The following is a 15,086-nucleotide window of genomic DNA, read 5'->3' on the forward strand; positions in this document are numbered from 1 at the left end:
TATGCATTTTTTCCACGTACAAAAAAAAAAAAAAAAAAAAAAAAAAAAAAAAAAAGGGTACAATTTAACTAACAGAACACTTCATCATAGCCCTAAAATTCAATTAGTTTTCACAATAGGTGGACTGACGACCTAGTGAAGGTCGCGGGAAGCGCCTGGATGCGGGCAGCGCAGGACCAGTCGTTCTGGAAATCCTTGGGGGAAGTCTTTGTCAATGAGAGCTATCGTATTTATACTTAACAGTTGGCACCCCTGGCGATTGACAGGACCTTACTCTACAGTGGCGCCATCTTGATGAGTGCAAATGCGATAGTCCTCCTACCACTTAAGCACTCACCAGTTGGTGCCACTGTCTTCGCTACTAGCAAGTGACAGGACCTTACTCTACAGTGGCGCTAACTGGTGAGCGCTAAAACGATAGCCCTCATTGTTTATTTAAAAAATTTCGTTGCTTTGAAATTGGTATTAGTCAGTCAATTGAGTTGGCGAAATGGCGACGTCATCGGCTTGTTGCCCTACAAAGTATACAGGGTGTTACTTTGCATTCTTGCCATATTTACAGAGGTGACTATATTACTGATACTGATCACAAATCCGTTAAAAAATAATGCCCGAAAAATTTTTTNGGCCTTGTTCACAGAAAAGGGCAAATATTCTAAGACTAGAGAAACATTCGTTTGTTTCAACCAAATGACATCGACTGCTATACAACGGCCTCCCCCAAGGATTTCCACAAAGACCGGTCCTGCGCTGCCTGCATCCAGGTTTTCCCGCGACTTTTACCAGAACGTCCATCCATCTAGTAGGAGGCTTACCCACACTATATCTACCCATCTGCCCCAGCGGCCATTAGTTCTACGAGCAAGTGGTGAGTGAGATTTCTTACGGATGTCCTCATTTCTGATTCAGTCACGCAGGGAAACTCCGCGCATAGCATGCTCCATTGCCCTTTAAGTATAGCCAACATTGTGGGTATGAAATTGGATTACTCACCAATTTGAGTGTACCGTTTGAAGTCTGGTGGGTGAGGGTTGGGAAGGCACGATACAGGAGTAGAGGCAGGAAATTCCAAAAGAACACCGAATGAGACCAGTAATGACTTGAGAAGATCTGCTGTAGGACCAGACCCTGATATATTGTGTGCTCCAGCAGTAGGATGACCAGCTAAAATATAGAAGATCAAAATTACCCTTAATTTTTCAAGAATAATTTTAGTAGATTAATCAAGAGAGATCCAAAAGTATGGTGTTTTTCATCATCATCATCATTTCAGCCACAGCAAACATGGCATCTGCTAAACATTGGCCTCCCCTAACGATTTCCATATTGCCCAGTTGGTAGAGACCTGCATCCAGCGCCTTCCTACTAGCTATGAGGTCGTCGGTCCACCTTGTGGGTTGACGTCCTAAGGCACGTTTTCCGGTACGTTGCCTCCACTCTAGAACCTTGCTGCCCCATCGGCCGTTAGTTCAGCGTCCTATGTGCCCTGCCTATTGCCACTTCAGCTTGCTAATCCGTCGGGCTATGCCAGCGACTTAGTGGTCTTTCATACACTAACTCAACTTACGATGGATAAGAGACTGCATCCGCCCATGATATCTGATCGTCATCAGCACCCAGTACAGGCTGTAATCCGCCACCATGTGGATGAGCAGCTTGAATGTGGTTATTGACATGAACACCACCGATCGGTTCAGGTACACTTTCTCTGATGCCACAAGTCTGAAGGAGGTGGTCTGAAAATAATTTTATATCATCGACATAAACCATAGGTCTAATGCTTAATTCAGTCAACGCCTGAGGTATGGGAGCGGTACGGGAGGATGACTTTGTGACGGTCAAACGTAAGCGAGACTTCAGATTTGTATGTCCTGTCACGTCATACTAATGTCAATGTCCCCGTGCCGGCAGGCCTGTTCATCTCCGTGAGTTTACATCGAAAACAAAACACGCACGATGGCCCACCTACAGGATACTATTCGACAAGGCCTCACATACGAGCGAACATTGACTCACGCACGCGTATTCTTGTGTATGATAGAAGAAAATAAAGAAAATGGTGTACTAAATAATGTGCAGTATTTAACTGCCTAAATAATAATAAAAACACAGAATGTACTTTTTTAAGTTGCCTCAAGACACTGAGAGGTAAATAAGTAGTTAATATTGTTCATGATAATTCATGCTAAATCATATTTCCTCCGCCATTTTCCGCAGTTTGGCACCTCACGTCACATCATTTTACCGAAGTCAGCCCTATAGCTTCGGCGCAGTGCCGATCACTGACGTTTGTCAATAAAATGGTGCTTGACTTTTGAGACAGGCTAAATTACACCATATTGTTAATGACATTGAGCATACATTTTTTTAAATACCTTCGCGAAGTAAAACTTCTGTACGTAGTACTTATTATTATTCTGTGGTGCCGGTCCCATATCTCAGGCACAGGCTGAGTTAAACGCTAGATCTGTATAAGTAACTTTGGGGTAGATTTATAAAACTTTCGTAACTTTCTCAACTTTTAGGCTTTAGGGTTACCATCTAGCTAGACAAATCTTTTTCTCTTTCGTTATCTAACTCATTTCTCCTCCCTATGCTTTGTCGTCTAACGCTTATACCTACGCCCTTCTCTCGCGCTCTACCTTCATGCATGCGCCGTTGAGGACTATGGTAGATTCTGGAAAAGTTACCGTAACGTATTTTGCTCGTTCTCTTCTATTGAGTGGTAAGATCGTCTCTCTGCCTTCCCTCAATCTCTTTAAATCCAGATCTCGTATCTCTTTCGTGATATACCGATTGTCAAACCGGGACCTCGTTTCAAACATGTGCTGGTAGTATTTAGCCCTGAAAACCAAATAAACTATGTTTTGTCTCAGCTTTAAGGGCTACTATAAAAGATCAGCTACGTGCATTGCCAAGTACCTACCTGATTTAATACAATACGGGTAATTGAAGTTGCAAATGAGGTTCTGTAATTGAATGGTCAGGAAAATCGACTTCTAAAGACCAAGCTTATGTACGCCAAGAGATTTTACTTTCTAGTTTTCTGGAGAGCCTAAGAGAGGTGACTTTTGCTACAGCAGCATTAAGAACTACAATTACAAGAGAGCAACATAACATACCAAAGATTGCCTAAAAGCTTTCTTTCTAACCTGAATATTATCAGCAGTAAGAACAAGCTCGTCACACACGAGCTCCAAGACAGCCAGGTTATCAGCGGATCAGCCCGCTTCCTGATCTCAGTGACGATGCCGGCAGCCACCTGGCTGGCTGAACGGCTGTCGTTACTGCTGAACGAGTAGGAATGGTGAACGTGGACCCTCATGGAGAACATGTTTGCGATGCGATCGGAGTAGTTCCTTAATCCTGGAAAAGCGTAGGAGTACAATCTAGGGCCTGCTGGTTTACATCAGAGGAGATGTATTTGAATTAATCAGATTTCGTTATTTCCACATCATCTCTCCGCTCAGCTTCGGTTCGGAAATGAGATTGGTTATTTAAATACCTACACACCTCATCTTCGCTTTGGAGAATCCGGGCCTCAAAGATGTTTGTTTCCGCATGAAGATCAGGGTTTTTTTATCCACAACGAGGAAGCTATAGGCCTGTATGTCACTTGATGAAAAGTGATGGTCAATAAGCTATAAGCCAAGGTTAAGGTTAGCTTCACGCGGAATCCTCAACCAAAGAGGAACTGGTTATCTTACCTCTAACTGAACACAACAATGCTGTTTAATATTGTTGTGTTGCGGACTTAGAACTAGCCCTACCTAAAATTTTGCTACGGGAATCGAACCCGGGACCTCTGGGTCTGAACTGAAGCAGGTGGTTTTACCACTAAACCACAGAGACGGATAATAGGTGGTTTGTGAATCAGAAATCAGAAATTGTGTATAGGTACTTCAATACTCACTCTTTTTTATAATCGGCACGATATCTCCATTAACGTGTTCTATAAACACACAAACAACTCCATGATTCAACTTCGTTTCTTCATATTCGGAAGCATTTGCTCCAAAAAAGTCCATCAATTCAGTAAAGACTGCCTCTTTGTCGAATTTGCTGTAGTTTTCGTAAGGGTTGCCCAGTTTTTTGATGCAGGTGGAAGTCAAGGAGTTGAGCCAGAGAAAGCCCGACTGGATGACTTGTGCTGCAACATGGTTAGATTGATCATCGTTTCAGCCACAGGACGACATCCACTGCTGAACATAGGCCTCCCCCAATGATTTCCAGATTGGTAGCGGACTGCATGCATCCAGCGCCTTCCTGCTCTACTTTTGTAAGAGGATCCACTTCTTCTTCTTTTCGTGTTGACAACAAACCTACAGTGTCAGCCCAAAATGTCAGTAGCACTCATCAAATCCTCCGACGATGACAAACCGAAGGAGATCCACTGACAATGGAGCTTATTTTTGACACGGAAAGGTCGTTAAAGGATGATGGGCATATTGGGCGTTAAACCAACAGAAACAAAAAGTATACTAAATTAAAGCTTAATACTAGTAGTTCATTTCATAGTATGACAACAATCCTGAAATACGCGGGGATACGGAGATAGAGGTCGTTGAATATGCAAAGTTTCCATAGTATTTCTCATCACATTAGGGTAATAAAAATACACTCGGCATCAAATAAATCGCACCTCCCGCGACAAGCACTTATCAAACGTATGCATCCCCACTTCCCACCAACATTGGTACCATTTGAAAGCCTAGTTCTAAACTTCATTTCATTAATGGAAAGGTTTTTACCCCAAAAATGTGTCTTTACAAGGATCCAGAGTCACTTCTTCAAAAAATAGGTAGTTACGCTATAGCCATTTTTTATGACTACAAAATTGTTAAGTTGGGATTAATCGCTATCCATCTGTTAAAGAGGACACGTGAGATCTTTATTTGGTTTTATAACCATAAAAATTGGTCTAATTGATCCCAGAGGTGTGCCCAAAGTGAGGTCTATTTTCAAGTCACATTTATGGTATATGTTAATCATTTATTTAGAAATGAAATGTATTTTTCTTTAAGGATATTTATTGGGCTTTCAAATAACACCAATATTGTTGGGGTACCATGATTGTGTCAGAAGAAAATCTTAAAAGTTCGCGTCGCGGAAGGTGCGGTTTATTTGATGTTGAGTGTAGTATTAGGTCAATTAGATTGCTTTTATCGATCATATTGAGAGTATTGTATCATATCGTACTATCGATTCTATCGATTTATTAAGTATGTATACCGAATAAATCATAATCGATTATTCTATTGAAATAATCGATTATATTGCTGAAAATACGGAATTGAATTAATAATCAAATGATAGTAATGATGGTAATCAATAAAATTGATTAATCGAATTGTTAATCGATAAATCGTTATTTGGCAATATCGATTAATAATCGATCCGTGATCGATTATGCGACAACACCACAGCTTAACTGGTAGAAATCCCATTGAAACATGACTGTGTTCATTTCATTTCTCTAAATGGTAGGCCTACGAGTAGGTTCCATTTACATTACGTACATTTACGTTCCATGTTCTACATTACGTGCGTAGGACCACACGCACGTAATGTAGAACATGGACTTATTTGATACAATTTGTTGGCCCCACTCCTTAACTGTTGGACATAATAATTGATAAATAACTTAATGTATCAATGTAGGTATATTAATTGATTATATTTTTTGTTTGCGCAATAAAACACCTATGACTATTATACATTATGTCAATTTCCAAGCAAACCCGGGAGTTTTTGTTAGTTATTTATATAAAAATATGTTTCTGATACTAAGTCCTAACAAATAATAGTAGTTACATTTCTGTTGGTTTTACGCCCAGATTCCATAGAAAAGTGCCCCTCATCCTTTGTAGTAATGTTTCATTGACATCTAGGGCTACTGGGTCATATTACCAAAAAAGTAAGTACGGCTTATAAAGATGGATCAATGTTCCGTTGCAAAAGTTAACCACCCCTTCCTTCCACCTTCTGTGGAAACTTATGCCAATCGATTCAATGTGAAAAATGTCAAGTGTGTGTTTCATTTCTACGTAATCGGAATAATCGCGGTGACCCGAATACGGCAAGGTTGATCGATTCATTCGACTGCTGTTTGTGGGAATGCGCTTTACCCGAACAGTCTGGTACTTAGAGAAGTCACGAGTTTAAGAATGTTAGTAGAGAATCATAAGAGTCATTAGGTACAGCAGTTAGTACCTACCTCACTCGCTATCAAAGTGAATGGTACGATTACCTACTAAGTAACAAGGTTTTGAATACTTAGATTGCCCGAAACGCTAAAGCTAGATTGTAGCGTCCCCCACATTTCACTGGAGAGGTGAGCGAATACAGTAACTTTTTGGACGCATAAGTTTTAAACCCACGTTACATTGCCTTTGTACGTTAGGTACTACAACCCGGACGCGACGCTTGGTACGAACGAGGCGAGGTGAGTGCGAGAGAGTCGCATTCCAGCAAGGTGCGCAAATAACTCGACCGACGTTGTTGGTAAGTCCCTAATCCATTAGCTATATGTTTTATAGTTCAGATGATTAGATTAGATAAAAAGAAGTATCCCAGATGAATATTGGTATTAAAACGCCCATGACATTATTATTATTTTCATCTTTTCCATACCAATATTCAGAACCAGGCTATTGATCTTCAGGGTCATCTGCTTGACCTTGACGGCGACCTGCCTCAGCCTGTCTATCATCAGCTTGATGGAATCCTTCAGGCTGTTCAATGGTTTAGTCCTCAAAGAGTTGATTTGGTTTACACTTGTCTTTATCTGTTCCTGTAAGAGTGAAGGAAAGAGGTACATGTAGATGTTACGCTGGATACAAAGTAGGTAGGTCAGAGTCAACAACAGTCAGCGTCAAATAGTTCGGGACACCCAAAGTAGCCAAAAAGTTCGCAACGCGTCTTTGTTGTGAAATTTTAGGCCACTTTGGGTGTCATGAAAGTTCATTGATAGAAAGATGACTGAAAAAATACTTGGAATATTTCAACAGGCGTTCAATGTACTAATAACTCAGTGGTTAGGTAGGTACAATAACCGCTCGTCACGCGAAAGGTAGTGGGTTCGATTCCCATCTAAATCACTCCATTAATTTTAGTTGTTCTTTATTGTACAAACGCCAAAACGTCTATCCAAACACTATGGCTAGGCTTTTATTTCGTTGTAATACAGGCTATTTTGCAATAAAAATGTATAGTCTCATGTGCTGTCGTCTGTACACTACGATCTGCAATACCTATCTCTAATGCCGCAGTTACACTATGACTATGCGGGAAATTTATCGAAACAAAGTGTAAACACGCATATTTTCAGTTAGTTTCGCCGTGGATCGTCGATACTTCGGTGTACGTGCTCGCACTTCGTCTCGGTCATTTACTCGCTTATTGTAACTGAGCCATAAGAATTTCTGAAATATGTGCCTGAATTATGAATTTAATTTCCATTTATACGCTCTATCACTTTCTTATGGTTTCTAGAACTATTTTATCGTATCCATACAACAAAGGAAATTGACATTTAAATCAAGAGCATAAAGTTCTTATTGTACTTTGAACCGTTTAGATTCATGCCAGACGTGGGGGGCCGGGTTCAGAAGCCGAAGCAAATTCAATTTGATTTCGTTTTGGTACAGTCGACGGGAAAAAGCTTAGCGGAAAGTAAAACACCGAGAAAACGGCAAGAATAAATGATTATTTATTTATGCATGATGACACCAGTCAGAAAGATAAAATTATAAAATAAAAGTTCAAAAGACATTACCATAAATGGTACTCATTCATCATCAATGAAACATCTTTTGACAGAAAGATTACCTACTTTGAAAATCTTGGTGGTGGGAACACGGCCAAATCGTAGCCACAGAGGCGTACTCTAACTTGCTCTAGGTACTGTCCTGCCCATTTATTGTCCCGAAGCAGTGGTAGGGTTAATATTGGGACGTGTAAAAGTATTTTTGTAGATGACTAGGATACATAAACACGTCAGATTTCAAAAAGGTGCGAGTTGATGACATAAAAAACAGAAGGTGCCAACTCGCATCTTTAGAGGTGCGAGATGACGAATAACTCCTTTCTAAAAGCCTATTTGCAAAAATAAATGAATTTTATGAATTTTACTAATAAATAAATGTTTATCAATGTCTGTGCTTTAAAACCAAGTAAGTAAGTATCAATCAAAGACGTCAATGTGATAAATGCTGAGTTGGTCAGTCGTTTTCATCTCCCCCATCTCAGTCAGTACAGTACAGTAGTCAGTCAGTAACGTTTATTTACGTTTAACGAACTATATTTTTGTCTACAAAGTTTTGAGCAGGACTGTACCGTCTGCAGTCGTGAGATGGGGAAATTAATAAAGAACATTGTTTATAGGGTTCACTCCCTGTTTGAATGATCACGCCATAAATAATTTAGATGGAGCGAGACTCAGAGCTATTGTCAGCAGTCCATCGCGTTATTGTGTTAGGTTCAGTTCTCACTGAGAGCATTAGGTACTTACTTAACTATACTTGATAACGAAGAGTAGGTATAAACCCAGGTAACAAATGAACATGACGTGATTGAACAAAGTACTTCCATGTTCTTAGTATTTTGCTTGACTCATTACCCAGTGACTCTCCCATCAGCCAGCGGGTTATGTATGTGGGATTCTCCCCGTCAGAAGGGCGGGACCTACCTACAAAAACCTAATAGATATCATTGCCCAAGAAACGCCTTAATATTCTAAGCCTACTCTACATTAGACATCACCATCGTCATCGTTTTACTTCCCTGCTCGAGCACGACCCTCTCTAATTTAGGCTTTGAAACCCTCCATTTACCTCTGGTAAATTAGCCCTGGGTTTGTCCTACACTCCCCTTGATCGCCAGACGGTCTTTTGAAGCCTGACGTTCCCATTATTAGTTCCCTTAGTCGTCTTTTACTATGTTACCGGGAAGAATGAGGGTGATCCTATTCTAAGGCAATCCTAGTGCATAAACGAGTCTTAATACCTGTCCACAAGCCAAAGACTCCGAAAGGACTTCAGAGTTCTTGAGGGTATTCGTAGCAGGGCCAGTCAGTATCAGCACCAATGCATAGCAGGTCAGGGTATAACGCCCCACTCGAGAGAAGAACTGGGGAATCAGGAGGAACACCAGACACCTGCCAGATGAATATTTCATCATCATCATCATTGTAACAACAGAACGTCCACTGCTGAACATAGGCATCCCCCAATGATTTCTGCCCGGTTGGTAGCGGCTTGCATCCAGCGCCTTCCTGCTACCTTTATGATGGGTATTTCATCATCATCATCATTATCCCAGCCATAGGACATCCACTGCTGAACATAGTAGGCCTCCCCCAATGCTTTCCATGCTGCCCGGTTGATAGCGACCGCCTGCGTCCAGCGCCTTCCTGCTACCTTTATGATGTCGTCGGTCCATCTTGTGGGTGGATGTCCCACGCTGCGTTTTACGGTACGCGGCCTCCACTCCAGAACCTTGCTGCCCCATCGGCCGTCAGTTCTGCGTACTATGTGCCCTGCCCATTGCCACTTCAGCTTGCTAATCCGTCGATGATGATGATGAAGATGGGTATTTGATTGGGTGAAACCTTTTTTGCTAGAGAACGACTAATACACTGTGGCTTTACCGCGAGCCGGAAGACTTAGTGTTGGCAGGATTCCCATTGTGGACCAACGATCTGGTAAAGGTCGCGTCAAGCACCTGGATATGGGCAGCGCAAAACCGGTCTTTGTGGAAATCCTTGGGGGATAGCCAGCCCTTTGTCTACAAATGAACTAATTGTGGCATCTTAAACATTTTAAACTATTATGTTGCATTTTTTACTATAAAATTATCACTTCACGGGATTTATTGCAACAATATCTATTTTAACGGCAAATAATATTTACCCTCCCGACGTTTCGGCTCGGTTGCACGAGTCATGGTCGCGGGCAGACTGAAGAGATGCGGCGTCGTCTGCTCCGGCGCGATGAGTTTTCTTCACCCACCCGCATTTGCACAATATTTTCGTCAGTGGTACAGTCAGTCCGACAAACTACACTAACAGTGTCCGGGTTTCTCTGAGACGGCCTAGAACGCGATTTGTACTTCGTTATCACCGGATTCCACGCTGATGATAGGTTAAATCCATCTTCTCGATTGAAATTCTTATGCTTTTTAATTTCAATGGCTTNCAAATATAGGAAAAATAAATAAATAAAAAATAATCATACTGCATATTTTGAAATTCGCCACTACTCGCAACGGAATCAAGTAAGTAATTTGATTTAATACGTCATAAATTGTAAACCGCTACGTTTGTACGGCGGAACCCTCGGTGTGCGAGCCCGACTCGCACTTGGCCGGTTTTTTTTTATAAAGCACGTACTTATCATTTTTATGAATTTGATTGTGGGAAAATATAAAGGCTATTATTATTGAAGACGCTTGATAGCTGTCTAATATTTCCCAAACGTATTATCTGGACAGTCTCATTTGTGTGCCGACTCCCCACAATTGAGGCGCGGCCATTTATTTGGCGTAATATCACAGAATAATAATAAGTACTGTAATATTATATTCATTACAACGCGACAATACAAGACTGGCGGCTATCTCTGCAATGATAAGATGCTCCATTGTTTTGCTTCCCAAGTAGCAATTGGTATTAATGGCAAAATCTAACTTGTCTTAACTCTATCTAAATTTACACTTAAGCTAAAACCAAATACACTTAGAGTAGAGATTTTTTCTTTAAGACTTTATATTCTTCATCGAGCGCTACTTAAGCAAATTAAGAATACCCAAAACCAAGTTAAGTATTCTTTAGATAATTTGGTCTTAAGTTATTTTTAGCTTAATTTAAAAAAATCTTATTTTACTAAATTAAGATTTTTTGTATGCTCACTTAATACTAAATAGTATAGATGAAGTATTATTTAAGTGTTGCAAAGTAAATAAAGTATTCGTAGATTTACTTAGGACTTTTTAAAGACCATTGTCCTAGAAATAGTTTTCTGAAGATTAAGTTAATTATCTTTTTACTAGAATTAGTACATTTTGAGAAAAAATACACTTAACGGGACGATTTCGATAAAACAGGATCACGTAACCGCGGGCACCTGCGTGCATTAATTTTTGATACAAAATTATATGGTAAAGTTGAGTGCAACAATGATATTATACAATTTAACTAACTAGGTGACAGTAGGTACTTTTAAAAAATCTTAACATAATAACTACCGAAAAATATTTGTAATAATTGTAATCCACACTAATTTACGATTCTCAATCTTCTCATTTAATAAATTAGAAACACTGTGTGATTAACAAAATTACAAATTGTTAAAAGTTCCTCTCTTTCCTCTTTAACCGCCTCTGTGGTCTAGTGGTAAGACCACCTGCTTCAGACGCAGAGTGATTTCTAGTGGGGGCAGATTTTTCTGTTCGGTTTGGTAGGTGGTAGGGCTTGTTCTAAATCCGCCTGGCCAGCTACAACCATCTTACCTAAGTCTGTCGCCATAACAACAATGTTAACATCATTATTGTGTTCCGGCAGTTAGAGGTAAGATAGCCAGTTCCTCCGTGTTTGAGGATTCCGGGCGAAGCTCGCTTCCACCTTCGGCCTGATCGTCACTTACCATCAGGAGAGATACAGGCCAAGAGCTTCATCGTTGTGGATAAAAAAAAATCCATAAAAACGATTAAATAAAAACTTTTCACAATAAAATATGTCATGTGTAATGAACACACGGCAAAAATCATATATGGCCGATATTCAATTAATTTAATTGCTTATCGCTGAGTGTAGCAATTACAGAGTTCAAAGAATACTTTACGAAATATGGGTGGTGCAATTTACCCACCAGTACAATATACCGAACTTTCCCCTATATGTCATAATAAAACTAAAAACGTAAAAACTAATTAGTCCCATTAGAATTAAAATAAAATAAAATTAATAAATATGTTAGTAAATGAATTGTTCTCTAATGTATAGCAGCACCAATAATTTAGCAAGACTAAGACAGAATGAAAACTATCTAGTTTTAACTAATTAAAACTAAAGATCTACTTGATACCACATGCACTTAAGTAATACTTCATCAAGTGAATTTTAAGTGTAAGTTAAATCTAATGTTTCTTAACTAATACTATGTAAAGTATAACTTGACTCAACTCTTTCTTTACTAAACTTACAAATTCAAAATCTTCTATACTCTTGCTACATTAAGACAAATTAGAATTACCGCCATTATGAGCTATGTGTAACAAAAAATAAATCAGAAATTAACCAATAATATCATAACAAGAGGACATTTAAATTGAAGTACGTCTTTGTTACACTATTTCTAGTTGTATAAATGTCTAAGAATGTTTGCATAAAATAAAACATTATTTTATAACCTCAAACTTTTATTTATACAATACAATTTCGTAATATTTTATTGATCTTATTAGGTTTTTTCAAGGCCCTCCTGTTTTATAACATTATCCATTGATTTTACACGAGAAACCACATTGCGTTTTATATTTCCTATGCAAAAATGACATTCACGGTCTTTTCTAGACATAATATAAATTACTTATTAAAATAATGTAATCGCCATTTTCATTAACCTTTATCTAAAGTTGATTTAGTGTTAAAGATCACAATGTTTTCTAAATTAAAGTTCCTCTTTAATAAAAAGTGTCTTACATAGTTCTTCATGAAGTTAAATAAACCTTAGCTCTAAAAATAATTATTAGTCTTAAATAAGTATTCAAGATATCTTCAACTCTATTTCCTTGTCTACAGTCATACTACAAGATATATTATAGTAATTGTTTAGAAATTCTTAAAACTACACTCTTAATTAGGGTTTAAATCTGCCTTAAGCGTTGTCTTAACTCTGTCTCAGTGATTTCCAAAGGATTGTGCCCTTTTTTGCTTACCATTGTCTTGGGGGATAACTTCAAGATTTCTTGAGTGCGACTATTGTCTTGGCCAAGACAACGGCTGGAATTAGTCTATTAGTCTTCAAGATATCTTCAATGCCTTATGAAGATAATCTGATGCTACTTGGGTTTCGTTGTCTGACGTCACATAAAGGTGATTGCTACACGGTGCAGAGCGCTTTGCGTTGTTTTTTTAAAGAAATAAGTAAGTTGTAACCCCTCGTGGTAAGCTAAATATGCTTGTGTCACAACTATAGTCCAGCGGCGCAACTTAAGTGCAACTAATTCTGTATGTTTGTCTTCGTTTTATGATTTCACGCCTAAACCGCTTATGAACCTGTTGTCTCAAAAAAGAACTTAAAAATTGNTTTCACGTAGGACGATGTCTTCCCAACTAATGGCTGCAACACTCCAGCAACATGTTTTGCCAACTTATATGTAGGTGAATCAATTTGACTCACGATCGGCCTAAGTGGAACGTTGCTCTTATGTATTTTAGGCAGACCATATAGTTTTGGTGGCTGTACGTTTTTTGCTTTATGCAAGTATGTATACACGTCTTCTGTAAATAGCTCTCGGTGCTCCTGGATGAGGGCGCGAATGCGTCGTGTCACTCTGGCAGTAGGGTTGTATGACACTGGTTTGTATACTGTCGTGTCAGCTAGCATATTTCCAATTTTACTGGCATAGTCCTCAGTATTCATAATTACAGTGGCGTTGCCTTTGTCAGCTTACAGAACGAGTATATCCTGGTTCTGTCGCAGGTCTTTAAGTGCTTGGCGCTCTTCTATTGTTATTCTTGATATTGTTGCAATAAATCCCGTGAAGTGATAATTTTATCTTAAACATTGTCAGAAATAAGATTATGAATCTAACAAACAACTGTAAGTAAGTAGCTAGGTACCTACTTACAATACTTAATATTATTCTGGTACAAAACTATCTAAAGTTGAAATCTTATTGTATTAAATCTTACCGAATCCTATAACTGAACGCCAGCCCCAAAGTAAGTAGAACACCGATGATTGAACTCATAATAGTGGCATGGATCAAAGATATTGAAAGTTGAAAAACAAAGAACATGAAGCACAAATAAGTAAGGATCGTGCCGCCAAAGAATCCTAAAACACTTTTTAAGACGAAGTTGGGGAACGTCTGATCGGTTTTGAGGTAGTAAATAAAGTTTGATAGCGATGATCCTTCAGGGTACCACTTCCTAAATGTCCTGGATATGCGCTTCTGAGTGTCATATCGATAATGCCTCCATCTTTGGGACAAAGACTGCTTTGGTATTTGAGTGTTGGCAAGCATGATGGTCTTGATCTTCTCGGATTCATACTTCTGCCTGTATTTTTCTATGGTCCTTGCCTTCCAGAGAAGGGCGAAGTACGCCATTTTTTTGTTTTTTATTAGTTAATGTTTGTGTCGTTGGAATTCATCGTGATTGTAATAAAATTCCAAGATATGAATTATTTAAATCACCCATTTGGGAACACAGAAGATTCCTCGATTTACTCAAACGAAAATTGTCAAAATCTGTGTCATTATTATGTCAAAAGTGCTGACATGATAAAAAAGAAAGAAGTTAAAAAGTTTCTATTCAGTAGAAGTAAGTTTAACTGACTATTAAATAAAACAATTGAATTAAGGCGACCACTTCTTGAGTTAAATATTCGAATTCTTAATTAGGTACTACAAAAATAACAAAAAGTTAACCCATTTTTATATTGAAAAGCGTCTTCCGGTCCGGCATTCCGGCATTTTATCTTGAGGTAGTTCCTATGTTTAGCGTTTCTGCAATGTTTCCTACAAATGATTGCTATACTAAAATTGTAAGGCGTTTGCGATTGATTACAGTTCGTGTAAATGTTCTAAGTAGAGCGATGTCTGGCTACTAGTCCGTTGCCCTGTTAAATTATTTACAAGTTAATATTTAAGGATACAACAAGTTAACAACCTAATAAGTGTGTCTCTTCAAAATCAAAAGGAACATTTTCCGTGGTGAGTGAACTCCGTGAAACGGAACGCACTTTGGCGATAAAAAGGAAGTGAACTATTACGCGCCCAATTCAATAAATGGGCTACAATTACAGTTGAGGGCAATAATAACAATACAAGAACAAGAACATTATAATTCTCTATGTAGT

The 15,086-nt window shown here is 38.9% G+C and overlaps 1 protein-coding gene across 1 annotated transcript; it reads right to left on the reverse strand.

Moving 5' to 3' along the window:
* Positions 1–1,553: 1,553 nt before the first annotated feature.
* LOC114357090 (DC-STAMP domain-containing protein 2) lies at positions 1,554–14,367 on the reverse strand. Its single transcript, XM_028310548.1, has 7 exons — positions 13,916–14,367; positions 9,007–9,157; positions 6,634–6,793; positions 3,914–4,150; positions 3,153–3,366; positions 2,691–2,844; positions 1,554–1,736 (listed from the first exon to the last, which is right to left on the reverse strand). Exons 1-7 carry the CDS (start codon positions 14,332–14,334, stop codon positions 1,554–1,556), a joined length of 1,518 nt encoding a protein of 505 aa, XP_028166349.1. The 5' UTR covers positions 14,335–14,367.
* Positions 14,368–15,086: the final 719 nt, after the last annotated feature.

Source organism: Ostrinia furnacalis, unplaced genomic scaffold (assembly GCF_004193835.3).
Source record: "Ostrinia furnacalis isolate ACB-3 unplaced genomic scaffold, ASM419383v2 OfSCF3022, whole genome shotgun sequence".
Lineage (NCBI taxonomy): Eukaryota > Metazoa > Arthropoda > Insecta > Lepidoptera > Crambidae > Ostrinia > Ostrinia furnacalis.

Coding starts and splice junctions, on each gene's coding strand:
- LOC114357090 (XM_028310548.1), bottom strand. CDS start 14,334: ATGGCGTACTTCGCCCTTCTCTGGAAGGCAAGGACCATAGAAAAATAC. Junction 4,151..6,633: donor TAGCCTGGTTCTGAATATTG/GTATGGAAAAGA, acceptor ACCATGTTGCAG/CACAAGTCATCCAGTCGGGC. Junction 3,367..3,913: donor CGTGCCGATTATAAAAAAGA/GTGAGTATTGAA, acceptor ACGCTTTTCCAG/GATTAAGGAACTACTCCGAT.